Raw genomic sequence first — 26,247 nt, forward strand, 5'->3', positions numbered from 1 at the left:
CGATGATATGACGAGGTTGCGGCCGACCAGGGTCTCACCTAGCACCTGCATTGGTCCATCGCTTGGCCACGTCCTCTACGCGACATCTATACGTTGCCTCTCATAGTCGGCCAAACTACATCAACAACCATATCCTGCATTTTAGAGTCGCTCCTTTGCTAGCATAATTCGCCCAGATGCTTCGGGTCATTCGCATAGCATGACGGCTCAAATTTTGGCAGCTGAACTCGGGAACCTCATCCAGGACTCCAAGCGCAAGAATACCGAACTCCGAAATGCTGCAGAGGCAGCCCTCAAGGATCTCAAGTCGCTCTCTAATACCTCCGAGGCTCAGCTCTCAGCTGGTGAGCTAGTTTGTTGCCTGTCAGTTGATTATATGTTGACCGCGTCCAAGATCTGTCCCGTCGTCCTCATTTCATCTCACCTTTTTTGATTGCTTGCAGTACTCACAATGCCAAATTCGCGTCGACCGGAGTCTCATGTTTGCAGAGACTTAGCGTTTCACGCGCTTTGCCACGGGAACGACTGACAGAAATCCTGGATGCATTTCGCGAGTCGGTACCATCAAGTAGAGCTCGCCCATCCCGGAACCCTATGCGCTCAGCTGATGTAACTAGGCCACGACATCCAATTGAAAATACTGCAAGCATTACCCTCTCTACTCCAAAATTACCCTGCGGAAATTCGGGGCGATTCTCTTTCATCTGTCCTTCAAATATGCTCAAGTTTGCAAAACGCAAAGAACTTTGCAGTAAGCAACACGGCTGCTGCAACATTGCAACAGCTTGTCATTGTTGTGTATGACAGAGTCGCTTCCGAAGATGGTAAGGTCTAGCCATATTTATAGCCGTTTATCGTATACTGACCTCTTGTTAAGAGAAAGCACTGGAAATCCCCACCGTGACCGAGGTAAAAGGTGACGATGGCCAAGTATCAGTTAGACCAGCAGCGAACGATGCTTACAAGGTTTGCATGGCATCCACGTTGGTCTGATCTTGCTAAATATGGCTAGATGTTTACCGATCTTATTTCGCTGATCGTAGGAGAAAAGCCCGTGTATATGCGATTCGCTTCGCTGCCACCATCTTCAATACTTGAACTCATCGAGGCAGTACTGTCAAATCACAACGAAATCATGACGACACATCCAGAGCAGATACACATCTTGCGGGCCCAACTCATGCCCCTCATCATTCGCTCTTTGTCTGACCGACTATCATTTCCAGTGACTGTGCGCATCATTCGGATACTACATCTGATTATTCGATATCATCTTGATATACTTCCCTCGGAATGCGAAATTGCACTCGGTCTTTTGAATCATATGCTTGATCCAGAGGCTTCTCAGGCATGGAAGAGAGCACTCTGCCTAGAGGTATTTCGCAGTATCTACGCCGATTCTAAGCTTCTTTTGGCCATCTATGCGCTATTTGACGCGAAAAGCGAGAAGAAGAATGTTTTTGGTGATAATTTAGCGGCTTTCGTACGGCTTGCCGCCGAAAAGCCTGCACTCATTGGCCTTGGTCAGCAATCAACAGCCGTCGTTGGGGCCGAAGACGGAAAACTAGCACTATCAGACCATGCTGTCGCTGAAGCAGGTGCTCTGGCCGGCGTCATAGGCGGCCCTGTGAGTGACAGTAGCAGTGGTGCTCGTCCTTTTGGAATCAGCACACAATGGAGCGCTCTCAAAACTCCTTGTATTGAACACCTTGACAAGTCCGACCCGCCTGTCTTACCAGATACCTATATCTATAGTTTGGTGTTGACATGCATCACCAACATTTCCGAGAGTTTGGCTAAGTTTGTCCTTCCTTTAACCGTACACCACGAAGGCCGAACCCGGAGGAAGAACAAAACTGACGACTCGAACGAGCCTGATACAGACGCTGCATTGCCAAATGAAGGTTCCAATCGGCTTTCGCGAACTCAATCTTTCCGCAAAAAAACTATACCTGTAAATCCTCTTGACCTCACAGAGCACTCCGCCTACGCCTCTGTGCAGACGTCGACAAGCTTGGTTACGGAGTGCTGGCCAGCAGTGCTTGCGACCTGCTCAACTTTTCTTAACGCCGCGCTTGACAACGACTATTACCGTGCCCTGGTTCGGTCCATACAAAAAATTACGCAGGTCGCTGGCCTTCTTAGACTTTCGACACCACGGGATGCATTTCTAACAACATTGGGCAAAGCAGCAGTGCCATCGAACCTGTTGCTAGCAAATGTACCGCCCACAACTTCAGCTTCAGCTGACAAGCCCGGGGTTTTCTCTAATGCCAAAGCCATACTGAGCGTAGACAGCTTTGTGAGTCAAAGCTCTTCCATGTCAGCAGACAAACATAGAGGCCCCCAAAATGAGTCGGCAATACCTGCTTTAACTCCTCGCAATCTGCTGTGTCTGAGGGCTTTGCTCAATCTGGCAATCGCATTGGGACCGACCCTCAATTCCGCCTGGTCGATTGTTTTTGAGACGCTACAAGTAGCCGACTTGGTTATGGCGTTTACAAGTCAAACAGGTAGTCGCGGGTCTGGACCTGGGCACGGAGATGGGAGTGCCGAGAAGCTGGAGGCAGAAACCTCAGCTGTACAGGCAGCAGCTCGCAGACTGTTTGAGAGCACCGTTGATTTCCCCAATGAGTCATTTTCAGAAGTGTTGCAAGCCTTGTGTTCCCTTCTAAACGGTATGGCTCCAGAGAGTGGTCAAAGGACACCCGTATCTTCTAGTCGTCCTCAGATCATGCATCAACGGCGTCTGGGTAGTGTCTCCGGAATCTCTCTAAATACCGAAACAAACCCTCGCGATTCAGCCTTTGCGTTGAACAAGATTGGAGAGCTCGCAACTTTGAATGAGAGCAGGCTGGCCCAGTACGATCCTGCAGAAAGCGGATGGAACATCCTTGTCAAGGAAGTTGTACAGTTTTCTACGGATAGCCGGAAAGCGACGACTACAAGGCTGCTTGCTGCTGACATTCTGGCAAGGACTGTTCGAGACATTGCTGAGCTATCCATGTCTGATGAACAACGTGAGGAAATCCAGGCTCGCATACTTACTGCGCTACAGAAACAGATTGCAGACCTCTACCACTACGATGGAGCTAACAAAGAGACCATTAGTGATGCTGACATGCGGGTTCACCAAGTTGCTCTTGAAGCACTCAAAAGTGTGATTGAGCAATGCGGTGAGTCACTAGTTGCTGGATGGGCATCCGTCATCGAGAGCTTGATGAGTGTATTTGTACCGGACCAGTCCTCTCTTCGAGAACAAAAACACGAGAACGAAAGGCCTCAAGTCGATAAGCGGCTGGATAACGCTCCAGAAGTCATTTCAAGATCTCTTGCCCGATCCGCCTTTGCAACAGTCAGCCTTATATGCTCGGATTTCATGACTGCCGTCCCAGATGCTTGTCTATCCACTCTGTTAGAGCTTTTGCGCAGGCTTTGTTCCCAGCAAGAAGACCTGAACATGTCTCTAACCGTGGGTTAACTATATGTGCATATGTTTCATCTCTAACATTATACAGGCGATCACCTTCTTCTGGAATGTATCAGACTACTTGCAATCCAAGGCTGACCTGTCTTCACTGCCAGAAGTTGTTGGAGAGACTGATGACACCAAACTTGCCGTTTCCAGTCACTCACAGAGTGGAGTAACTTCAGCCCTGTGGCTCCAGGTTCTATTGAACCTTTCTTCCATTACTGTCGACGAACGTGTTGAAGTACGAAATTCTGCAATTCAAACGATCCAGAGGATATTCGAGAACTGCTCCGACCAATTATCGTCGAATGTGTGGCTTCTCTGCCTTCGTACAATACTGTTCGGTATGATAAAGGCGAATCTGGAGGTACAGCGCGAGACCCGGACTCAGTCACCACAGAATGATCTGCTAAAAGGCTGGGGACAAACAACAAAAGCCGTGCTTCAGACTGTGAGTATTCTAAACACCACTTATATGGATAAACTGGATGCATCTCAGCTTGGGGCCGCATGGTCCGAGCTACTCGATCTCTTACAGCAGTACTTTGAGTACCGTTCACATGCTCTAGGAGCATCGGTCTTCGACACCATTACGGGTGTTCTTTCCCAGTCTGACAATAATCATACATGGGGTATAGTCCCCTTGCTCAAAACGGCTGGGGTGTGGAGGAGCTATTTCCCCTCTCAAGACGCGTGGCAACAAGGCGGCGAGGAAGACAACCAAGAAGTATTTGTAGCTTACGCAGATGCTTTCAAAGCCGTCTATCGTCTTGCAGATGAACCACTTGCTGCAGAATTGCCTTCTATGCTCGGCAATCTCGAGGCCTGTGTTGTCAATTCCGACGAAGTCGCCTATTCTTCTGATGTGGACAGCATGACTGTACTCCAGAGCCGGATTCTGGAGTGTTTATCGATAGTCAAAACCGACGGTCCCGAGATTTCGTCATATCTGATTGAGTTGTTGGGTCGGTTCATAACACTACCCTACACTTCACAAGACAAGTCTCCTGGAAGACGCGGGCCGACCTTTGTTGCGCTATCAAAAGCGTCCATGACGCTGTTGCAAGACACGATTATCAAGCACATTGATCAGGAAGAGATGTACAAGAACGGTGCTTTTGCTCGTGCTTTGAGTAGTTTGGCGCGGCCCATACAAGAAAAGTATGTGTGGCAGCGCGAAGGCAAAGCACCAACCTTATGGCAAAAGGCTACGTCGACCAGCATAGCCATCATCAAGCCGGCATTGTCACATCTTGGCTCGGACCAAGAGATCTGGGCTAATCTGGTAGATATAGCTCACTATATTACTCGAGCGCAGCTATCATCAGATGCTCCTATGACGCTCGAGAAAGACGAGGTGCTTGACATTGCGTCTTTCAAACAGCTCCGCGAGATTGTTGTCCTTCCACTCGGCTCTGCGTCGCTTCCAGACAGCCTTCGGCGGTCTTATGCCCGCAATCTCTTTGCAACGTCTCTGATACATAGCCCGTTATCTGGAGAACTACCGGACATAATGGGAGCGCCACTCGAAGAGCTCTACAAGGTTCGTCTAGGACAAACAGCCGAGCTTGAGTGTATATGGCGGCCGAACATGGGCTATTCGTGTCTCTCTGAGTTGTTCAGTCTCGTTGCTGTGCATGATAGTAGTCCCGAACGAGTCAAATTGGCCCAAGGAGCAGCTCCATATCTCATTCTACGGTGTGCACTCCCGCTCAAGACGTACATAGCCGATCATCCTTTGCGGGGTCGTATGCCTACGCCCGAGTCGCAGAGACGCGAGTTGCTCTTCGTACTTGAGGAGTTGCACAAGCTGCAATGTGAGCCGCAAGCCATACCCGATGCGCTAGGAGTGAAGTCGAAACACCGCAAGCATATACACAGGCTGTATCCGCTAATAATCAAGGCAACCAAGGTTGCCAGACATGATGATGAAGTTTTCGAGATGTTGTCGAAGCTGACGGATGCTGTTGGGCAAGAGTTTGGGTTAGATGATGATTGAAGCGGACACGGAGGTTAGATAGAAGCATTCGGAGTGTACTATTGTATAGAAGACATTGTTCAAAATGTAGTAATTGAATGGTGAAACGTAAGTCGAACGCATGACATTCCAGCCGGAGCAGTCAGCCGGAGCTCTCTCCGCACAAGGGTGGGCCGGAGACACACCGACCGCGACTCCAGACCTCTTGCCTCACTTGTGCCCACTTGTTGTGGCGGAACTGGCGCGCGCGCGGAATTAACCATGAGCTCCACGACGCCTGCAGACAAGTCCAACCCGAGTGACGCCATCAGCCCGTTGCAAGACGCCAACAACAATGTGAAGCGGAAGAGCGAGGATGCGCCAGCCCAGCCCAGGGCGAAGCGCAACCGTTACATCTCCATTGCCTGCAATGAGTGCAAACGCCGGAAGATCAAATGCAACGGCCAGACGCCCTGCCAGCGCTGCGGGAACCTCAACCTCGACTGCCAGTACTCGCCTAACTGCTGCAACAACTTCAAAGAGAGCGAAGAGTAAGTAAATCGCCTTATCGCAACCGAAAACACGGCGCGACTGACATATCCGAGGTTCAAGCAGATGTCAGCGCATATCAACTCGCTCCAGCAACAAGTAGACGATCTGTTCCACAACATCAGCGTCCTCCGAAGCCAAGTCGAAGTCCACAGCAATGCCTCCATGGGCACTCCCTTCACCCAGGATTACCAACAGACACCTATGCTGCCTCATCCTTCGCGATCGCAGTCCAAGTCATCGAGCAAACACCGTCGCTTTCATGGGCCAACGTCAAACGCATTCAACGTCAGCGTTGCAAGATCGAGTCTCAAAACCATGGGCATAAACCCAGGCGAGGAGGAAGACGACGAGGACTTCTTGACGCGCGAAGAGACACCAGGGGAATCTCCTCCTGCAGCCAACTCTATACCGCCAAAACGATCATTCCACGCCGACAAAGACCCGATATGGGCCATCTCAAAGAGCGACGCTCTACGCCTGGTCCATGTCTGGCACGACGAAGTAGCCGCCATGTACCCAATTCTGGGTGTGGACAAGTTGCTGCGCTATACTGAAATGCTATTTACTTTTATAGAGGCTGCCACTAGGTCGGGCTTCATGCAACGTGCTCTTCCTGGCTCAGATGCAATGATGGACGAGCAGATCAGTACACTCAAGTTAGTCCTTGCAACGACCCTCGTAATCGAAGGTAGGGGGAAGGATCCATTGGCAGAGAAGCTCTTCGCAAACGTGCATAATATTGTTGAAAAATCACTGTCTGAGCCTGCCAGTCTACATAACATAAACCTACTAGTCCTTGTTGTGAGTCAAAGTCCTCGCACAGTCTTCGGTCATGCTCACAAGTGTAGGCTATGTATCACTTTCACCACGATGAAGAAGGGCTGGCTTGGCGAGTAAGTGGGCTGGCTTCGCGACAATGTCTTGAATTGGGCTTGCATCGCCGGGACACGTATGCGACTTTATTTCCCAATCCCGAGGATCAAGCATCGGCAATCCGCATGTTTTGGACGGTCTACGTTCTCGATCGTCGCTGGAGCTTTGGGACCGGAATGCCATTCGCCTTACAAGATGCGGACATTGACAATGTCCCCAAGCCTGTAAGTCATGCTCAACTATCTGTATGCATTTCAGAATCTGATCCAGCCAGGAGCCATCATCTCAAGAGTCTGGCCAATATCTCCACGCAATGATCTCGTACTCAATAATTAGTTCGAAAGTGTGGAAGTCGATCACTGATGTGGGCCAGCAAGACAAGATTAACAAGGAAGATATATCTTTCCTTGATTTTCAAGTCCTGAATTGGCATCGCAGCATTCCGGATTCCTTAAGGTTTGTGCATCCGGACAGTGGCAGACAAGTGGAGACTCCATCGCGTCTAGTCCAGCGACTCCAAGTGGTACTGTACCTTCGGGCAAACCAGATGCGAATTCTCATATACAGACCAGTCTTGCACACAGCAACCACCATTATGGAGAATTTGGAATTTGCACATGTTGTTGTCAAAGTGGCCAAGGACACAATCCGGATACTGACATACCTCAACCAGACATCTGATATTTACAGAAGTCAGCAGATAACGTTTAACTACTTCCTCGTGTCAGCACTTGCAGTGCTGTTTCTTGCTGTGGCTCACGCGCCGGCCGAATTTAACCAAGAATGCCGAGACGAGTTTTACATGGCGATCGACCTTGTGCGAGGTCTCTCGTCAAACTCGTACGTCTCGAGGCGGTTATGGAAGACGATCAAGACGATCAAGGAAGTTGGGCCACGTCTCGGGCTTGCCGTACGCAACGAGGAAATTCACGACGCACACTCGTCTGCTGCAGTGGCTATGGCAGGTTTAGCAGGCCACTCGATGGACGAACTAGCACTGTTCTCCAATGGCCACAACAGCACCATGCTGGATACACCCCACGGAATGGCGAGTGACCTCACAACTCTATTTGAGGCGGCTGGCGGGATTTTCAATCTACAAGGATTTGGGGGGTCGTCGAATGACATTGCAAATGGCAATGGAGAGTTTGTGAGTGGGTTTGGGCAGGAGAATGACGAGTTGGCGCGTATCATGAGGGATTTGTTCTGAGAACCCAGCCTAGTCCATATCTAGATATTCTTACAATGATATGACTTTCATCTTCTTGTAGTCGCTCAAGAAAGTGGCTGCGTGACAGGCGGTGAAACAAGGGCGAAGGGCTTGTGGGAGATCACGTGGTGTATCGCTAAGCTCGGGTGGCCAGGGCAGCCATCAATCTCGACCTGCCAAATCACGGCTTCACTCATGCACCTGGGGTGTCCAAGGGATCGACTGCACCGATAAGTCGCACACCGCAAGCAGCGCCTGGGGAACTAGACCGCTCCTTGCGTAGAGTCTCGCGCTCATTCGACCCCTCCCCCACCCAGCTTCAACTGCATCACGACCTCCCCCGACGCCTTCCTTGTCGAACGCCCCAACACGAACACGCATGCGATAACCAAGTCTGCAAGCGCAGATTCCGACGCCATACACATCCCTTTCCTTATACCAGCATTTTGACGCCGACGTACTGTTGGTTCTTGTACCTACCACAGGCCCTTACCCCCACATTCGCATTTTCGGGCCCCTCGTCCCGTCACACGCACCCGCCTGTTGTGACTGCGCGTAGCAGCACCAGTCACGTCTAGATAGAGGCACTGGCTTACACACACGACCGCCACCATGTCGTCTTCTTCGCAGGTCACCGAGTCGTGGATCGCGTCCTTTTGCGGGCTGCTGGGTCACGAATACTTTGCAGAGGTCTCTGAAGACTTCATTGAGGATGACTTCAATCTGACAGGCCTCCAATCGCAAGTGCCCATGTACAAGGAGGCACTGGAGATGATTTTAGATGTCGAGCCTGAGGACGACGAGGATGAGGACGAAGAGGAAGAAGAAGAGGACGAGGAAGACGAGGTACTGGGCGACGAGAGGCCTCCAGGTTACAGGCGTGCAGGCGACCGAAGGCATCTCCGAATAGCATCTGACCTCAGCGTCATAGAAAGCTCTGCGGAGCTACTCTACGGACTCATACATCAACGCTACATCACGTCGCGACCGGGCATACAACAGATGGCCGAGAAGTACGAGCTTCAGCACTTTGGCACATGCCCACGCGTAAATTGCAACTCCTGCAAGGTACTGCCCGTCGGCCTCAATGACAGCCCCGGACACGAGACGGTTAAGTTGTACTGCCCCTCCTGCTTGGACGTATACACCCCACCCAACTCGCGCTTCCAGACTGTCGATGGCGCCTTCTTCGGCACTACCTTTCCCTCACTCTTCTTTATGACTTTTACCGACCTCGACATTGGAGGCGGGCTTCGCAACAACACGTCCAATACTATTGATGCTCTACAGCAATTACAATCGCAGAACGTAGACGGCAAGTCACGAAACACGACGCCTTCCAACGTTACTTCGATAAATGGCGTCGCGCCGCACAATCTCGCACCCGGCCTTGGCACGGGCAGCATATACGAGCCACGAATCTACGGCTTTCGAGTCAGTGAGCGCGCACGCTCAGGACCTAGGATGAAGTGGTTACGGATGCGACCTGCAGATGTGACAGAGCTCGATGAGACGAGGAGGTACTGGGAGGAACATGACGAAGATGCCGACAGGCCTGACGACGACGATCTCAACATGGTTGACGTAGCAGAGGGAGGCAAGGGCACATCGGCAGACCGGAGAAAGAAGGCCATTCGAACACGAAGACGGCCGACGAATGGCTCAAATGCTGCTGCTGCTGGAGGCAGTCCCATGGATACAAATAGTGTTGCAGCGGCGGCGGGTTAGAACCTTCTTTTTGTCAAGCGAGAAGCGCTTTTTTTGTGCACCGCCCAAACTTTTTGGTCTTCTATGAGGTGGGCAAAACTCTGAATAGGGGGTGGGGGGGTTTACCATGATTTTGTGTCTAATCAAACAAGCGACAACCCTGCTTGAGCAGACAAGGGCAGAAAAAGACCCCCTCAAAGCCCTTTTCGATTGTAGTGTGAGTGTGGATGGGATGGGATGCATGTCAGTTATGGAGTTGGGGCTTAGCCCAGGTTAAAGGGCAATCCTCATTTGATCTTGTTTCTTCTTTTCGCTTCCCTCTCCTTTTATTTTTATTTTTGCGGTTATGATGACATGAGGGGAGGGGTTTGGGGATGCACATGTGCGCGTAAACGAAGAACAAAGTTAATTTTTTTGCGTCACTGGTGCTTTTTTTGGATGGCTGGATTCTGGGGATTGAAAGCATGAGGGTGGGGATGAAGAAGAAGACGAAAGACAGGCAATGAATCACTGGCATTATTATTTTTTCTTGTAGAAAGGTGGTATTGGCTGCGTAAGATGAGGTGTTTCTTGATGAACCTCTCAGGTCAGATTTGGATATTAAACGCGTAGAGGGTGAAAGTACTCTAAACTGATCAGTGCGCGCACGTAGATACGTCCTTCAGCAAGTGCAAGGTCTATTTCTTACTTACCAAGTTCCTGAGCTAAACACCTACTATTCCAATCTTATCACGCAATCCCATAAGAAGCAGAAAGCAAAAAGACATTACATGCTTATTCATGTTGCTACTACATATATTCATATCAAAGATACAGGGACGTATACATATAAGAAAAAGAAACAAGAACAACAAAAAGTGAAAAGTGGTATATAACAAGCCATAAAATTTCTACGCGGAAATCCAATCAAAACGAGACAGAGTAGGGAGGGGGGGAAAGGGAAACTCAATGCCCATGCGCCCACTCTGCAAGCTGCTGATTCGACGAATCAACAGATCCCTGATTCTTCTCATGGTGATGACTGGACATGGGCATTCCAGCGCCACGGCCCTCAAGGCCTTGCATTGAAACACCTTCGTCCATGATGTCGTCGTCGTCGCGGTCGTCGTCATCATCGGGGACTTTGATTTCGCGGGTGAGCTCGACGTAGTCATACTAGCACTTCATTAGCAATCACTTCGACATAACTTGGGGTGAACTCAAGGGAATGAAAAAAACGTACAGCAAACTCTCCAATTTCAACATCGTCGATACCGGCAGCTTCTTCTTCTTCAGTTGCGCGCAGACGCAGCGCGGGGATATAGCGACCGAGGAAATCCAAGATGCCAAGGATGAGGCAGGTGCCGATGAAGGAGTAGGCGCCGCCGGCAAAGGAGTCTGCGAGTTGGTAGCCGATTTGGATCCAGTGCCGATTTAGCCAGCCGCCTTCGATGACGGTGTAGCCGTCGAGGTGGGCGATGTAGTCGCTGCCAAGATTGTTAGCGTTAAGAAATGAGAGACGAGAAGGAGGGAAGATGATGGACTTACGTAGCGAAAAAGGCAGTTAGGATGTTCCCAATGAAGCCACCGACGCCGTGTACGGCGAAGATATCCAGAGCATCGTCACAGCGCAAGAAGTACTTGAGCTTGGTGGCGTAGTTGCAAGCGATTCCGCCGCAGACACCAAACACGACGGCCGCCCAGGCAGGCACGTATCCAGAGCCGGGGGTAATACAGACGAGCCCTGCAATGACGCCAGAGCAGAAACCAACAGTGGACCACTTGCGCTCGAGACGGTAGTCAACCAGACACCAAGTGATGCCCCCAACACACGCCGCCAAATTCGTGCACACAGCCGCCATGATAGCCCGCAGATTAGCAGACAACGCGGAACCCGCATTGAACCCGAACCAACCCACCCACAGGAAAACAGTGCCAATAACAATATGCGTGACATTGTGCGGGCGATAGTTGAGCTCCTGGGTCCCGTGTCCGCTGCGCTTGCCAAGCATGTACGAGTAGCCTAGAGCGGCGCATCCAGATGCGATATGCACGGGGGTTCCGCCGGCGAAGTCGAGGCCGCCCATGTTATAGACCCAGCCCGAGGGGTTCCAGGTCCAGCAGGCGATGGGGTCGTAGATGACGGTTGTCCAGATGAACATGTAGATGATGCAGGGGAGCATGCGGCCGCGTTCTGCGACGGCGCCTACTGCAAGGGCAACACTAGAACTTTCATTTAGCCTTTTCTTCTTTTCTCGTAACTTGAAATGTTTAGAAGGGAAACGTACGTGATGGCAGCAAACATGCCTTGGTACACGGCAAATAGTAAATCAGGGATACGTGGACTACCGACTGAGGGGGCGCCGAGGACGTTCATGAGACCAAAGTTGTCCAGCGCGCCAATGTAGCGACCGGCTTTGTGGGAGAAGGCGAGCGAGTAGCCCCAGAAGAACCATTGGAAAGAGACAACGGCTGTGGCCATGATGGAGAGCCATAGGAGAGATAGGGCGGATTTTCGGCGTGCGAGGCCTGAGTAGAAGAAGCTTTTTTTCGTTAGCTGTTAATTTCATGTTACTCTTTACATATATGTATATATATTCATTGGATAGGTGTATTAGATGGGAGGAAAAAAGAGGAAATCAGGAAAAATACTAACCCTACGCCCGGAATCATAAGCAGCACGAGTGCGGTCGAAGTAATCATCCATGCGATATCGCCGGGCTACAATAGTTGACACTTTGAATTAGCCCCACGTCTCTCGCTCCCCACAACCAGAAACTTCAAACTTTCGGGAACCTACTCCCAATTTCTGATAGTTTTTTTTCTTTATCGGGGAGATTTCCCAAGGAGGAAATAAAACTCACATTGTAGAAGACATTGAGGTTGTATAACCGTGAATCGCCGCCGGTAGGGATACTGGCGTTGGCGAACGTCTCAATAGGAACCGTGGGGTCCAATCCCGACGTGACCGGATCCATGATTTTGTCGTTTTGTTAACCACGCACAGACAACACAACCACGATCTTTCTTCTCTAGTTTTTCCTAATCGCTATTCTTTGCAAAACTCTTTTCTCTCCCTCCAGCTTCAAGTCCTTTCCGCGTTCAAAGGGACGGGGTCCGGAATTTATTCGCAAAAACGGTTCCGTAGAAAGCAGCTATTTTTAAAAATCCTCAATATATCCTTTTTCTTTTGATGGAAGTTTAAAAAGAAGAAGGGTCGATCAGATAGATAGGGAATTCGGAATGTGGAAAAGGTTGCCTTCCCGGCGTGGGAACGAAAAGGGAAAAGAAAGATGGAGGTGAGGTGGAGAGGGCTTTGGGTTTGGTGGATATCGCTACACCCTCCAGGGATTGCTCTGCCCTCGTATTCCTTGGCGATCGGTCCTCGATAGGTTTTTTAAGCCCCGAGAAAGCCAAAAAAAAACCACTGCGATCGCTGGAACGCGCGAAGGAAATGCAGGTGAGAAAAGAAGAGGCCGGCGTAATTGGGATTGGAGGCAGGAAGGAGAAGGTTTCGGAGGATGGAACGGCGGTATATGGGTAAAACTGGCGGCCAAGGTTATCTAGTTGGAATGTATACTACAATAAGAATGTACGCGCATGCGAGGCTAAGGGGTTTATGTGTGAAAGGCCGTTTTTTTTCTTGGTGGGCTTATATGGATGGAGTAGGTATATGTAGAAGGAAATGATATTATAGATCAAAGCTCTCGTCCATGACCGCCCGTTTCCGGATGCAAGTTGCAGGTCAATCAGAGGGACGCTTTAGCGGGTGGTCCTGGGATCTGGCCTCGATAGCTAGTGTGCGGGATGGGGGGATGGGATGGGGGGACACACAGACACTTGGTGCGGTACCCCATTGCTTGTCAGCCAATATCCGCCACGGGGGGGGGGCGGGTCGTAAAGCAAAAGCAAAAACACCTCGATTGCCAAACCAAGCCTGCAGGGTGCCGCCCATACTGGCACACACGGCCGATCTCACGGACCCTTTTGGCTTGAACCATACGTGCGGGATGTCACAGATTCGGTTTTTGACAGCTTCTGGGTCGACGCCTTGGAAACGACGGCTTCCTGGTGGCAACCACTGGCTCGAGTGACGTGAGTTTTCTTTTGATCTCTTGCTCTTCTTCATCTTGTTCCCTTCTTAGGTACTTTGACTCGCAAATCCTTCCGTCTCACTCATCTTTGCCCAGTCCAGTGTATGAGACCGAGTGTGCGGGTCGACACAGGCCATGCAGCAGCCCAGCCTCTCTGCTATCAGCATAATGATGCAAAGCCATTGCTCAGAGCTTGGGAGAGCAGCTGGAGCAAGGGTAGTGATAACGTGAATAGGGCTGATAGGCCAGGCGGGCTACTAAGCGTGTCGAGGCCACCCCTGCGCTGCCTATCTGGGCGCGAGGCGTGCTATGATGGGGCACACGCCCGCCTTAGCCTAGATACGGCGGCGATCAGAGATACCCACCATGCAGCACATCGTTCCTTGCGCAACTACTCCACGCGACACCCATCCTCGTTTGTTCGTGTTGCATGTTGCATAAAAGGAGACTGCACTTTTCATGGCTGCGCATCCTCCGCTTCCCACCGTCTTTGCTTGTCCATGAAAGTCCCAATTTCCGGACATGATAGGCTCTGGAGAGTGTGTCCAGGTAGTTACGCGACCGCCCACGTCCTTATCTCCAACATCTCGCATCGGCACAACCACTGCGCGACGCACCATGCAGGTTCACTCGAGCATCATGCAGCAGCCCCTTGGGGTCATCTAACACATGTTTCTGCTGTCTGCATCCATCGGTAGCGCTGCCGGCTTGCGAATCATACCATGCTGCTGGGTGCTCTGCTCGCCTCATCTTCCCCAATCATCCCGCTCTGCATAAGCCCTCTTTTCCTTTTTTCTGCGCCTACCGCTCGCCTATCCCTGGCATCCGCCTGTCACTGGCTACTCGACATCTTCAACTATCATGTTGTATATTTACATACCTAACCGGCGTACGTAGGTGGCTATTGTTAGATAGGCTATCTTGGCCAGAAGCTGAGGCTGTTGACTTGTCGAAACGAGGCCGTTACTGATAGACACTTCGAGCAACCTACGCGGCCCCTCGTATCATGAGCCTTGATGAGCACTGTCTCAACATTCCTTCGCGAGCTGCTCCTTAATGTACACAGGCTAGCCAGTCGTGTCCGCTCGTCTAGCTGCAAACAGAGCAATCAATGGCCATGTCTTTGACAACCAACCACAAATCAAAACAACCAAAGAGGTTGCTGGACCCGCACACAACGCCTTACTCATGTTACGTGCATGTTTGCCGAGCATGCAGCCCCTAGCTTCGAATGAGCATCTCAACCAAGACCATCTGTTCTTATGCGTCAAATCAAGTCCAGCGTATACCCTCTCCGCCTTATCCATAGGTCTGTTTTCTGATCCTTTTACCAAAGCCTACCTGGTGGCCCGATCTGCCCGCCAGCCAAGCATCCCACTTTCCCTATGAACGGGCGAATTCGGATATCTCAGCGGAACTGGCCCGCCCCACAGCCCGGAAATTGACGTAGCTGCACGCACAGGCCCAGCGAGGAAATGTCGAACCAGATCACGACATGTGATAGCAGTACACATTCCAACAACAAGGTTCGTACTTCAGGGATGTGCAGGCGTCCCTGATCCTACCGGAGTGTTCGCCCCTGGCGTTGCAGAGTCCATCCCAGCCTTCTTCTTCTTTTTCTTCTTCCGTGGGATCAGGGCTGGCGGGTTGGTCATCGCGCTTCGTAGCGACAGATAAGAGCCACACGTCAGACAGAGATTATCCGGGAGATCCGGACTGCAGAAAACTATGCGATGTTAGGGCATCTGTGGGCGGGGTAGACAAGGAAAGTTCATCTTACTGCTTAAGCACACACTGCAGACAAAGCCAATATCAACAACTTTGCGATGACAGAAGCATGCAGCACGGAAATCAACACCACCTGCGCTGGGGACTACTAAGCTGGCTCTTGCCGTTACATCAGGTAAGAAAGCCATCATCAGATACTGGAGCAAGCCCTCTGGACGCTCTGGCTTCATGTACACTCCGCCAGTCGCATCACTGGCCTGCTGCAGCAAAACCGTATCGCCAGCTAGCTTCAGAATGTCTATGGGTATTCGCTTCCTCTGTGCAGCAAAGATGGAGTTCATGACGGGTATGTATTGGTTGGCCAGATCGCCAGACACGGATACGATGAGGATGCGAGACGTGAGGGACACGCGGTCAACATGGGTGTTCTCCGAGTCGGCCAGCGCTGCGAGAGAGGCGCTCTCAGCAGAGGCAGCGGTGGGAGCATGTAAAATAGTCTGCTTGTTGATGTGCGTAAGCGCCAGGGAGAGGGCACCGCCAATGAGTGTCGTGGGCGTTGCTTCCAAATGACTTTCTTTGGTCTCGTTCAGCAGCTTGACAAAGTTCTGCAGTATGGTGCTCTCCACTACAGCGAAAGGCCGGTACTTGTTTGCACTCTCCGCCGTATGTTGGCCTTTGTCATCCCCAATCCCATTCATTTCTACGTCGCCATTTGCAATGCCGTTGCGTGACTGGGCTTGCGGGGCTACAGGCGACGGATAGAGAAACGTGGTCTTGTGCGAGTGCGATGCTATGACGGCTACCTCGTTCGTATTTCCAGATGCCAAGTGCGCGTTGATGAAGACGAGAATGTTGGCCAGAGCAGTCGAAAGTGAGAGTGTCGAGGACAAGTGTGCCCAAGCATGTGGATTGGTGTCTAGTACAATGGCTAGTAGCGAGGGTGGAGGAGCTGAGTGGTGTTAGTGGTGAATTCGCTGGTCCTTGTTTAAATCGCCTTGCCTTCTTCCGTCTTAATATGACGGTCTGAACCATCGATGGTGTTCATGGCGTTGATGTGGGTCCTGACCAGAGGCTCAAAGGACCAGATTTTCTATTCAAGGCCTGCTCATGATAATCTCGGTAGCGTCGAGCTCGTTCCACTCGAGCTTTGTGGTGAGCGTGTAGGTTGAGGCTCCAACCAAACTATGAGGTCAGGTTCGCGAGCGGCCAAGGCTCGCGCAGCCCGTGCCACATCCGCGTAGCCACGTGACATTCTTGCACCGCCATTGTCTAGAGGCCTAGTGCTGAATGGTACACATTGTGAATACGCAGCACCCTTGCGCGCAAAGGGATATCTGAGATCCGTTATTGACCTTCGCTTTACACAAGATTATCTTATGATGTGGATAGAGTTGGCATCATTACCCTGGCATCACTGGGTCAGGGTGGCAGTACCCTCGACCAACAGCCTTGCCCCTGGTGATTGATGCCGTTATTGGACACTGAATTACCTATTTGCTGTTCATATCCATGATGGACCATGGTACACGGGGAGCACTGCGCTGAAGAACCACCACCATTAGAAGGCTCATCGCTGGAAATAAACATCTAATAACCAGCTACTATTCGACCATCAGGGCTGAATACGTAAACATGAATCATACCTTTTGCTCTTAGAGGGTGCTCTAAGAGTCGGATCTGAACAATTTTGTTATCACTTCATCCATCTTTTGCTCGTGTACACTACTTCGCTTCTTCTCCACCCTCCACGCTGCATTTTGATCTTCTCTCTGTGAAGACATCAATATGATCACCGAGTCAATAAAAAGGGTAAACGGGTATGGCAAAGATGCCTATACATACTATCCCGTCATCATTATCGGCGCTGGAGCGTCCGGCATTGCGGCGGCATGTCAGTTGAAAACCCAACTCGGATTCGATCAGTTCCGCGTCTTTGACCGGCAGACTGGAGTTGGAGGAACTTGGTGGATCAATCGATATCCTGGTGTTGCTTGGTACGTCTACATAAATGTATTTGCACTGGTCAGGAAACGCGACGAATTTCTGCCTTTTCTAGTCATCATCTATATTGAATAGGACGTTACATAAGAAAACGAGCCCTAACGCTAGCATTACACAGTGACATACCCGCAGTCTTCTACTCCTTCTCCTTTGCTCAAAACTCCAACTGGAGTTCCTTCCGCCCGCCTGGCAAGGAAATCGTCCAGTACTACCACGATGTGTGCGAGAAATACCAAGTCATCGACAAATTCGAGCTCAACACCGACATCCAGAGTTGCAAATGGCTAGACAACGAAGCCTTATGGGAAGTCACCTTACGCCGTCTTGTCGCAGGCATGGGCGACCTCTCATTCAAAGACCGCATGAAGATTGTGCAAGAAAAGGGCGAACAGGCAGTATATTTTGAGACGCAAGTCGTAAAAGCCAAAGTGGTGCTGAGCTGTGTTGGCGGCCTAGTCGAACCTAAAGGTTTTCCCGAGAGCATCAAGGGTATCGAAAAATTCAAAGGCAAAGTATTTCACTCTGCACGATGGGACGACACAGCCGATCTTACAGATAAAAACGTGGTGGTGGTAGGATCAGGATGCAGCAGCGCACAAGTCGTGCCTCCACTGCCTCACCCTCCTTACAATGCCAAATCAGTAGCCCAAATTATGCGATCACCCCCATGGGTCGTCGCCGCCCTCCCACCTCCCGGCGGCGACGAATGGTGGAGCGCAAACGCGCCCTGGCTAATGCGCAACATACCCGGCCTAAAACAAGTCGTCCGCTTCATCGTCTTTTTCAACACCGAAAAGGTTTTTTTCCAAATCTTCCCCAACAATCTCTTCTCGTTGGCCATGCGTGTGAAATACCAGGATTGGCTCCTTGACCACATGCGCAAAACCGCACCTAAGAAGTACTGGGAGATACTGACGCCAGACTACAGTGTGGGATGTAAACGCCGCATCTATGATCAGTACTGGCTGAACAGCCTGAATGATCCCAAGATAGAGCTTACGACACAGCCTCTAAATAGAATCACTGAAACAGGCGTCATTGTCGGACCAGGTGCATCGTACCCGGCGAACGCGAAGAAAGAAGAATATCCCGAGCGCGAGATCCCCGCCGACATCATCGTTCATGCCAACGGTTTCGACACGGCGCGATGGTTGCATCCGCTCAAAGTCATTGGTAAAGAGGGAAAAGATATCGTCCAGGTCATGGAAGAGAGGGGAGGCGCGCAAGCCTACCAAGGCACTGCTATGGACGGGTTCCCGAATTTCATGATGATATTCGGGCCCAATACTGTGACTGGGCATTCCAGTGTACTCATGGCGAGTGAAAGTAAGTATTGTTTCTCATTATTCTAAAAAAAACCCCTCTTCTCTGCAAACCATTAAGTCCAACTACAGTTTCTACTTGCTGACGTTTCTAGACATGGTCAACTACTCCATCAACTTCATCAGACTAATCCTTACCCACGACGTCCGCACCTTCGACGTCAAGCCCGAGGCCGAAAAGGCGTACACAGCCGAGATGCAGCGTGCGATCGACAATACCGTCTGGAAAAGCGGGTGCTCGAGCTGGTATTCTACCGACAATGGTTGGAATTCGACTGTATATCCTTACTCGCAAGTCGTCTTTTGGTATCGTTGCCTGTTTGTCAAGTGGAGTGATTGGAATATTGAGTATACAAGAGAGGGTCTTGTTAGAGTGAGGATGAGGATGATGCTAAGGATGTTGGTGCTGCTGCTTGTGGGATGTGGAATTTGGAAACTGAGGCTGTACGAGTTGGGGTTGAGGGAATGGACGTATCTTGGCCGAATTGTGGCGCAGGTTTCCATGCAGAGTGCTATGCAAATTGGGGATAGGCTAAGGAGTTTGATCTGGCAGTGAAATACATAGGTAGTCGTGGCTGTGTACTTCACTAGGTAACACTTCAACAGTAAGATTCAGGAATGAGGCGTAGAGAATGTGGAAACACAGAGTAGTCTAGTTTGATTAATCAATCGGCGTTGGTCAGAGTTGGCACTGAAGTCTTCTGTTGGCGAGCCGCTATGCCTTACGAGACTTTGACCGCCCGTTAGGCATCCCTCATCATACTACCTGACTGACGTAGTCTTCGAATGTGGTAGTCGTATGCTCAAGCGCATATATTCTTACAGCACGGTGCTTGTGGAATGGTTGTAGTGACAGCATACGATGGTCCAATATTTCATACTAGAATCGTTAGTACAAGTCCCCATTCTCATGTACATGATCGTACCATCGAGGTAATCAGCAGCGATCAGCAGCTCCAAGCACAGCTCAGGCGGTATGTCCATATCCGAGACGTCTTTGCTCTCCGCATGCTTCTGGTTGTAGTACAAGTACTCACAGACCTTCTCGAGTACAACACCACTGACTGACAGTTAGTTCAGGCTCATCATGTACCTTTCACCCTCAGTGGCGTGAGCCCATTAAGGCAGCACTGGCGGGGCGCAGAGACGAACATCTAGACGTACTTGATGGTCGGTAAATCGACGCGATTCTGTGCATTTTCTCGGAAGCCAGCTGGAGGGTATCATTAGCCGCTGCAGGGTCCACTGTGGTACATATCCAAGGTTGCGAGGCGTACACATCGGATCCAGCGCCTTCTTGATTGTTCCTGCTATGCATGCTGCAGAACGCAACAGCTTGAATTCGTAGCCGTCGTTGGAGACCAACGTGACGTACTCGGTGGGCTTGTCGTCTGCCATCGTCGCAAGCAATAGGCGGAAAAGGTGTTCGTCGTGGGGGTGAGAGGCAAGGGTAGGGATCGCGGGGAAAGCTGGCGAGTCGCGCAGTCACGTTTTCTCGCGTAGTACACTGACATCATCCCATCTCTTTCAATTCATCAAAGCCCATCCATCTACCTCACATTGGCTGTGTCTTGGCAATTGGTCTCATCTCTGTAGTGCAACAAAAGAGCAAATGGCAGAACAATAGAGGCTGAGAAAACAATCAATTGCCATTTTCCACAGTCTCACAATCAACTTTAAGAAGAAGAAAAACTCCACTATGGCAACGAGACCGCGACACATACTCGTCACAGGCGGGAGTCGCGGCATCGGCCTATCCATAGCCCAACTATTCGCAAAAAACTCATACAGATGCACCCTCATATCGCGCTCAGAGCAAAATCTCAAAGCCGCCGTCTCATCATTACACCCCCTACCTTCCACATCCACCTCCACCCAATACCAGCACAACTACATAGCAGCCAATATATCGCACGGCCCAGCCTTCTGGTCCGCCCAGACCTTCGGCACCCACCTCCCCAAACCATCCCGGGACGCAGCCTCCACACATCCCTCGCACATCGACGTAGTCGTAAACTGCGCTGGCATAACCCAAGCCAAGCTCTTCAGCATGCTCGACGAGTCTACCATCGACCAGCTCATCACCACCAATCTAACCGCCATAATGCACGGCACAAAGTTCTTACTCCGCAATGGCTATCTACGCAGCCCCAAGGCCGAAACTCAGGGCCCCAGCCCAACCATTATCAACGTGGCCTCGCTGCTGGGTTTGCAAGGCGGATATGGTGCAGTCGCGTATGCGGCGTCAAAAGCGGGTGTACTGGGTTTTACGCGCGCGCTGGCGACTGAGTATGCAAGTCACAAGGTGCGCGTTAATGCTATTGTGCCCGGGTACGTGGACACGGATATGACGAAAGGTATGTGATATTTTTGCGTCCCAGGGCTGGTTGGTGAGTGAGTCGGAAACTGATAAGTGGCGATGTGTAGATCTCAACTCTGCGGAAATCCAACAGAGGATTCCGCTGGGTCGTTTTGGGGCGCCGGAGGAAATTGCGCATGCGGCGTTGTTCCTTGCGGAGAATCAGTATGCGCATAATTGTGTGATTAATCTGGATGGAGGGCTGTCTGCTGTCTGATTCTAGGTCATCTGGGATCAAAATAGGATGTCTAGTATCTTGCATTATTGTATGATAATGTTTGCTAGTGTGACCGCATAGGTGCGGTCGTTGTTTTTTACTTCCCCCACTTATAAGGTTGACCTACTCGCTCGCCACCGAACAGGGCCTGAAAAGAAGCAGAAAGCAAAAAGGTATGTTCGTGTCCATGCTGCCTTTGAAAACGCCTTTTGCTCAAAGACTGACTAGATGGTAGACTTGCTATAGTACAGAGTAGGAAATCTATGTGTGCCTCGCAGGTGTTGCGACTGCCATGCAAATCTATTGGAGATTTAAGGGCGGTGCTGCCCTTGACCAGCAAGCAAAACATGCTGGTAATGCATGTGATACAATGTGGAAACCGGAAAAGATTAGACAAGGCCAAGGTTCCGGCAAGGGTGAAGGGGATAAGGGTCCTGGGGCAATCCTAGAAGATGACGTGCCAACTTGCAAGAGTTGACCAGGCGTTTTAGCGAGTAGCTTATTCAGTCATCTTCAATGACAATAGCACCGTTGATGTGATCTTCTTGAATGACGATATGATCACCATCCTGCTTCAGAGGCTCTTCCATGACTTTGCCCTTCTTGCGTATGAGCTCATCATTCAGACCGGCCTCGGTGGCTGTTCGCTTCGTAGCACCATTCGCGCCTTCATCTGTAGCGTCATTGCTGGCTGGAACGGTGCCGTTGATAGTAGCATGCCCATTCGTCTCTAGAGCGGGTGCCTTGGGCTTTGTCGCAATCTTGAGTTCATCGGGTAGCCTCAGAGGCTTTGCGTTCTCAGTGAACTCTTGATGAGTAATGGAAAAGACCACGTCAACCTTGGTGTTTTCTTCTGCATCGTCGGAGACGGTGATGAAAGTGTCATTTTTGAGCCCCAGCTCCTCAAATGTCTTATCAAGATGAATGTCCTCATCCACGTCATAAAGTATATCGGCATCGCGCTTGACGCTAAAATCTTCAGCATATCCAAGATTCTCCTTCAGAATGTAGTCGACCAAGTCGCTCAACTTCGCACGCTTTGTGTCAACAGCGAGCGTAGCATAGCATACGCTGCATGTCGCGCAGTGGGGGTTAGGTGGTCGGAGTGGCTCGCTGGAAATGACACGCTCTGTGCCGCGGGTTAGAAATACCATTTTTGCCTTGTCAAGCTGCTCGCGGAAGACCTTGCAGGCTTGGAGAACGCAGAGACTGGCGGTCATGGCGTTGGTGGTTGCGATTGCGGGGATGATGTTACCGGCCATTTCTACAGTCTGTTAGCAAAACTTCTCAAAATCCGTGTCAAAGTCCCTACGTTTGATATCAAACTTGGACCGCATCTCGATGCCAAAGATGTGTGACCGGAGGTTGGCACTTGCGACAACAAAGTCGAGCGTGTCTACGTCGTCCTTGTCGAAGCTGAGAACGGGCGTCGAGTTTCCAATCTCATTATTTGCGCGCATCTCATCCAGCCGGTTGCTCAGTCGCTTTATACTATCAATGAAGACAGCAAAATTCTCGGCAACAGTCCAAACAATTTGATCTTGTTGCACGGCGAATTCACCCACCTCCGCCGACTCTTGTATGAGCGTTTCGTAATCTAGAACCTCGGGTGCTTTCCTAGTCTTCCACATGTCTTCCATGCTCCGCAATCGCTCAATATCCTCCTTGAAAACTTTATCAAAGATCAGCCGTGGAAAATCTTGGGAGCCCATGGAGTCGCGTATACGCTTCAACGCTTGTGCCTCCTTGTGCAGGTTTGCGACCTCATCCGCGTTATCGGCATCTTCGCTGTGATCCAGCTCGGGGGCTTCGTCTTCGGACGTGCCAAAAATCTCAGCGAACAAGTACGACTTTGCCCAGACGATGCAGTGGATAGGTTGTGACGGGGTGCTTCGGATGGTACAGACGGGGAAGGACTTGGGTGCATCTTTAGGCGTGCAGTCGTAGCATTCAGTTTCGCCCTATTGGTAACAGTCAGCATGTGTAGTCTCAAGAAGCTTGAGTTTCTGGCTGCGCACCCGCTTGATGACCTGGACCTGGCCGTTGAAGCCTGTGGTGCCACTCTCGATCAATGGCACGCCGGCTGCCAGACACATTTTGTTGACATGGCGGCGCGCATCCACATTGTCGAGCGCGTTGAAGACGAGACGGAAGGTCTTAAACCACGCGACATTGAATTGAGTGTCCTTGATGTTGTCGTGGTATGCGATGATGTCAATGTTGGGGTTGAACTTGGAAGCCGACTCTTTCGCAACCTGTCGAGGGGTCAGCGCATGCCCAACCACATGTGGGTGGATGCAGTCGTTGCCCTACCAATGCCTTTGACTTCTTGATGTGCTCAGTGCGGAACAGGAATTGGCGGTTGAGGTTGCTGAGGTCGATGGTGTCAAGGTCGACGATGTGGATCTCGCCAAAGCCGGTGAGGACCAAGTTCTTGAGGAGCTCGCAGCCGATGCCCCCAGCTCCGACCATCAGGACGCGCGACTTGGACTTGGTCAGCCACGACTGGGGATTCTGTTGCGCAGGCGGATAGCTACCTCTTTAATGCGCTGGTGGAGCGCGCCGCCCAGGCTCTGGCGAGCAAACTTGTCGCGAGCCATTGCGGGTTCGGTCTTGTACAAGAGTAGAGGTTGAGTTATGTTACGGGCGAGGTTGCAACATGCGAAGCACAGGGCTGCGACGCCGATTCCCAGGTGAAGGTGAAGGCCAGAGGCACTAGAGACGACAGACGAGAGACGTCAGTGCTGCCCCATAGCGCCGCTCCACCGGGTTCGCGCTGCCAGCTTCTCAGCCTCCGAATCTTGGCACCTAAACGAACGCCCTATGAGTGGAGCATACCACTCGAGATGCAGGGACGCACTTTCATCGCTACTCACCTGAATTGTGGACTTGCCTCTTGTCTTGGCCTCTCTCTTCACTGCCTTTTCCGATACTGGAGCTAGTGGCTTCTCTCTGTCCCCATCATGTCCGACGATGAGGTCGACCTGGAGCTGCTAGACCTTATGCGGAAGCATTGGGGTGGCGGTGTCAAACAAGACGGTCCCCCGGAAACAAGAGTGCTCGAAAATGCTCAATTCATCTACGACAATAGCCTTGATGTTGCGCTGGACATGCGGTCAACGAAAGTCGCGGCTCAGCTGGTGCTCGATGAAATGGAAAAGCGCGAGTATTCAACAAAATCATGGTCCGAACACGAACTGCATCCGAAAACCAAGGATGAGAACACTGTCAACTTTATCTTCACAATGGACCTACTGAACTTCAGTTTCTGGAGCGAAAAGAACGATGAAGATCGGTTTGCTGTAGTCTACAAGGGAAAGAGGTGGACTGGCTATTGGAGCCTAGTAGCAATACTTCAGAGAGCCCTAGAGCAAGAAATCCCCATCACTAGCCCGGATTTCTGGGTAGACGAGGAGGTGTGTTCAGAAGAAGTGCTGCGCACAGTCTTTAGTTCTGGCACGGATGAGGAGATCCCCATGTTTGAGCAAAGGGTACGGTGTCTGCGAGAGGCTGGACGAATTTTAGAGGAGGTGGGTTCGTTTGCAAAAAAAGAAATCAAACTGTGAAGTTAGTTTTTGACTAATGGAACAGGAGTTCGACAGTAGCGTGGTCACCCTCATTGAGGATGCAAATAATTCAGCAGCCGGCCTAGTGAACTTACTCACCGAAAAGTTCAACTGTTTCCGAGATGAGGGCACTTTTGAAAATAAAAAGGTGCGCTTCTTGAAGCGGGCCCAGATCTTCGTGGCAGACTTATGGGCGGCTTTTGAAGGCGAGGGCTATGGTGAATTTAACGATATCGACAAGATCACCATGTTCGCAGGTACGTATGCATTTCATCCACAACATCGATGCACAAAATTCACACTTTTCTAGACTACCGGATACCGCAAATGCTACATTCATTAGGCATCATATGGTACTGCCCGCCTCTCGAGAACAAAATTCGCCGTCTTGAAATTATCGAATCAGGGCATACTTGGGAAATGCAAATACGCGGGTGCAGCATCTGGGCCGTGGAGCTTCTCCGCCGTGAGATCAGGAAACTCAAACCAGATACGGAAGTTAATGCGATTCTCATTGACTTCTTCCTATACGATTTGGCCAAGGAAAAAGAGAAGGAAGGAGTAGACGTAATCCCGCATCACCGGACAAGAAGTATATGGTATTAAGAAGCGATTGAGTCTAGTAGTAGTTGCCGATGAAACAATGCCTAGAGTAGTCCCCCGCTGACTTTCACTCTTGCAAAAGAGTGATTGGTCGCACGTTTCTCATCACATCATGAGCGAGGCCCTGCCTCGTGATATATGCACTGCCTCCTCAAGGCCCCACCACTTAAACTTTATAAGTGAGCTCGCACGTACGGCATGCAAAGTCACCATCAAGCCGCAAATTACCGTACCTTTAAACTGGCTTTCACGGACTGCCTTTGCGCACCAAATTAGGCCCAGGGAATGCCGTCTGGCCTTGGCGGCCGTTCCGTATTGCGGTCAATCGTTATCTGCCGATATTAGTGCTGACCATCTGGAGGTCATCCTTGTTATGAAAACATAGTTGTAGTAAGACTGGCGTGCACTTATGAACGTTCCTTGTTGGGACATAAGCATGGGAAACGGAAGCCAAGACAACGAAATGAACGCAAACTTTCGGTATGATTTGATCGTCTGCCACAAGTCTTACTTGCAGTATGAAGGCTGTGCGCGAAAGTGCACGCGTTTATACCCTTGTTGTCAATTTTGGCCTCATGTTTGCCGCCTACATCCGTCCTTTGGACCA

At 50.8% G+C, this 26,247-nt stretch overlaps 10 protein-coding genes across 10 annotated transcripts; 6 read left to right on the forward strand and 4 right to left on the reverse strand.

Annotated features, from left to right (window-relative positions):
- Positions 1–191: 191 nt before the first annotated feature.
- On the forward strand, positions 192–5,558 carry COCSADRAFT_148136 (uncharacterized protein). Its single transcript, XM_007704580.1, has 6 exons — positions 192–356; positions 395–568; positions 618–824; positions 878–966; positions 1,013–3,472; positions 3,519–5,558. The coding sequence occupies exons 1-6, from the start codon at positions 200–202 to the stop codon at positions 5,469–5,471; spliced, it is 5,040 nt and encodes a 1,679-aa protein (XP_007702770.1). The 5' UTR covers positions 192–199; the 3' UTR covers positions 5,472–5,558.
- A 153-nt stretch (positions 5,559–5,711) lies between these two features.
- On the forward strand, positions 5,712–8,064 carry COCSADRAFT_96143 (uncharacterized protein; the record flags this gene model as incomplete). Its single annotated transcript, XM_007704581.1, has 4 exons — positions 5,712–5,980; positions 6,035–6,782; positions 6,830–7,078; positions 7,132–8,064. 4 exons carry the CDS (start codon positions 5,712–5,714, stop codon positions 8,062–8,064), a joined length of 2,199 nt encoding a protein of 732 aa, XP_007702771.1.
- Positions 8,065–8,561: 497 nt separating this feature from the next.
- Positions 8,562–10,268, forward strand: COCSADRAFT_231254 (uncharacterized protein). Its single transcript, XM_007704582.1, has 2 exons — positions 8,562–9,860; positions 9,944–10,268. Exon 1 carries the CDS (start codon positions 8,677–8,679, stop codon positions 9,790–9,792), a length of 1,116 nt encoding a protein of 371 aa, XP_007702772.1. The 5' UTR covers positions 8,562–8,676; the 3' UTR covers positions 9,793–9,860; positions 9,944–10,268.
- A 234-nt stretch (positions 10,269–10,502) lies between these two features.
- On the reverse strand, positions 10,503–12,999 carry COCSADRAFT_231232 (uncharacterized protein). The gene is made up of 6 exons (XM_007704583.1): positions 12,615–12,999; positions 12,407–12,471; positions 12,039–12,293; positions 11,299–11,973; positions 10,994–11,237; positions 10,503–10,926 (listed from the first exon to the last, which is right to left on the reverse strand). The coding sequence occupies exons 1-6, from the start codon at positions 12,726–12,728 to the stop codon at positions 10,717–10,719; spliced, it is 1,563 nt and encodes a 520-aa protein (XP_007702773.1). The 5' UTR covers positions 12,729–12,999; the 3' UTR covers positions 10,503–10,716.
- Positions 13,000–15,379: 2,380 nt separating this feature from the next.
- Positions 15,380–16,617, reverse strand: COCSADRAFT_173760 (uncharacterized protein; the record flags this gene model as incomplete). Its single annotated transcript, XM_007704584.1, has 3 exons — positions 15,380–15,570; positions 15,625–16,521; positions 16,572–16,617. The coding sequence occupies 3 exons, from the start codon at positions 16,615–16,617 to the stop codon at positions 15,380–15,382; spliced, it is 1,134 nt and encodes a 377-aa protein (XP_007702774.1).
- Positions 16,618–17,357: 740 nt separating this feature from the next.
- On the forward strand, positions 17,358–19,798 carry COCSADRAFT_344239 (uncharacterized protein; the record flags this gene model as incomplete). Its single annotated transcript, XM_007704585.1, has 3 exons — positions 17,358–17,566; positions 17,692–18,899; positions 18,991–19,798. The coding sequence occupies 3 exons, from the start codon at positions 17,358–17,360 to the stop codon at positions 19,449–19,451; spliced, it is 1,878 nt and encodes a 625-aa protein (XP_007702775.1). The 3' UTR covers positions 19,452–19,798.
- A 24-nt stretch (positions 19,799–19,822) lies between these two features.
- Positions 19,823–20,293, reverse strand: COCSADRAFT_60020 (uncharacterized protein; the record flags this gene model as incomplete). The annotated part of the gene is made up of 3 exons (XM_007704473.1): positions 19,823–19,955; positions 20,060–20,108; positions 20,173–20,293. Coding segments are annotated over 3 exons (303 nt in total), but the record flags the coding sequence as incomplete, so codon positions are not given.
- A 301-nt stretch (positions 20,294–20,594) lies between these two features.
- COCSADRAFT_96699 (uncharacterized protein) lies at positions 20,595–21,471 on the forward strand (the record flags this gene model as incomplete). Its single annotated transcript, XM_007704586.1, has 2 exons — positions 20,595–21,252; positions 21,323–21,471. 2 exons carry the CDS (start codon positions 20,595–20,597, stop codon positions 21,469–21,471), a joined length of 807 nt encoding a protein of 268 aa, XP_007702776.1.
- A 102-nt stretch (positions 21,472–21,573) lies between these two features.
- Positions 21,574–24,172, reverse strand: COCSADRAFT_123063 (uncharacterized protein). Its single transcript, XM_007704587.1, has 5 exons — positions 24,009–24,172; positions 23,785–23,955; positions 23,490–23,726; positions 22,784–23,432; positions 21,574–22,735 (listed from the first exon to the last, which is right to left on the reverse strand). The coding sequence occupies exons 1-5, from the start codon at positions 24,069–24,071 to the stop codon at positions 21,975–21,977; spliced, it is 1,881 nt and encodes a 626-aa protein (XP_007702777.1). The 5' UTR covers positions 24,072–24,172; the 3' UTR covers positions 21,574–21,974.
- Positions 24,173–24,327: 155 nt separating this feature from the next.
- COCSADRAFT_183465 (uncharacterized protein) lies at positions 24,328–25,893 on the forward strand. Its single transcript, XM_007704588.1, has 3 exons — positions 24,328–25,001; positions 25,063–25,294; positions 25,348–25,893. Exons 1-3 carry the CDS (start codon positions 24,435–24,437, stop codon positions 25,641–25,643), a joined length of 1,095 nt encoding a protein of 364 aa, XP_007702778.1. The 5' UTR covers positions 24,328–24,434; the 3' UTR covers positions 25,644–25,893.
- The last annotated feature ends 354 nt before the right edge of the window (positions 25,894–26,247 follow it).

This window comes from Bipolaris sorokiniana, assembly GCF_000338995.1.
Source record: "Bipolaris sorokiniana ND90Pr unplaced genomic scaffold COCSAscaffold_12, whole genome shotgun sequence".
NCBI classification, from domain to species: domain Eukaryota; kingdom Fungi; phylum Ascomycota; class Dothideomycetes; order Pleosporales; family Pleosporaceae; genus Bipolaris; species Bipolaris sorokiniana.

What these genes read in the sequence shown, in the direction of transcription:
- COCSADRAFT_148136 (XM_007704580.1), top strand. Translation starts at nt 200, where the DNA reads ATGACGGCTCAAATTTTGGCAGCTGAACTCGGGAACCTCATCCAGGAC. An exon ending in CTCAGCTGGTGAGCTAGTTT is followed by an intron (nt 357 to 394) that starts GTTGCCTGTCAG and finishes ACCGCGTCCAAG; the next exon opens with ATCTGTCCCGTCGTCCTCAT. An exon ending in ACCTGAACATGTCTCTAACC is followed by an intron (nt 3,473 to 3,518) that starts GTGGGTTAACTA and finishes AACATTATACAG; the next exon opens with GCGATCACCTTCTTCTGGAA.
- COCSADRAFT_231254 (XM_007704582.1), top strand. Translation starts at nt 8,677, where the DNA reads ATGTCGTCTTCTTCGCAGGTCACCGAGTCGTGGATCGCGTCCTTTTGC.
- COCSADRAFT_231232 (XM_007704583.1), bottom strand. Translation starts at nt 12,728, where the DNA reads ATGGATCCGGTCACGTCGGGATTGGACCCCACGGTTCCTATTGAGACG. An exon ending in ACCTCAATGTCTTCTACAAT is followed by an intron (nt 12,472 to 12,614) that starts GTGAGTTTTATT and finishes CAACTATTGTAG; the next exon opens with CCCGGCGATATCGCATGGAT. An exon ending in TTGAAATTGGAGAGTTTGCT is followed by an intron (nt 10,927 to 10,993) that starts GTACGTTTTTTT and finishes ATGAAGTGCTAG; the next exon opens with TATGACTACGTCGAGCTCAC.
- COCSADRAFT_123063 (XM_007704587.1), bottom strand. Translation starts at nt 24,071, where the DNA reads ATGGCTCGCGACAAGTTTGCTCGCCAGAGCCTGGGCGGCGCGCTCCAC. An exon ending in TCAAGAAGTCAAAGGCATTG is followed by an intron (nt 23,727 to 23,784) that starts GTAGGGCAACGA and finishes ACCCCTCGACAG; the next exon opens with GTTGCGAAAGAGTCGGCTTC. An exon ending in AGGTCCAGGTCATCAAGCGG is followed by an intron (nt 23,433 to 23,489) that starts GTGCGCAGCCAG and finishes TGTTACCAATAG; the next exon opens with GGCGAAACTGAATGCTACGA.
- COCSADRAFT_183465 (XM_007704588.1), top strand. Translation starts at nt 24,435, where the DNA reads ATGTCCGACGATGAGGTCGACCTGGAGCTGCTAGACCTTATGCGGAAG. An exon ending in CTGGACGAATTTTAGAGGAG is followed by an intron (nt 25,002 to 25,062) that starts GTGGGTTCGTTT and finishes CTAATGGAACAG; the next exon opens with GAGTTCGACAGTAGCGTGGT. An exon ending in CAAGATCACCATGTTCGCAG is followed by an intron (nt 25,295 to 25,347) that starts GTACGTATGCAT and finishes ACACTTTTCTAG; the next exon opens with ACTACCGGATACCGCAAATG.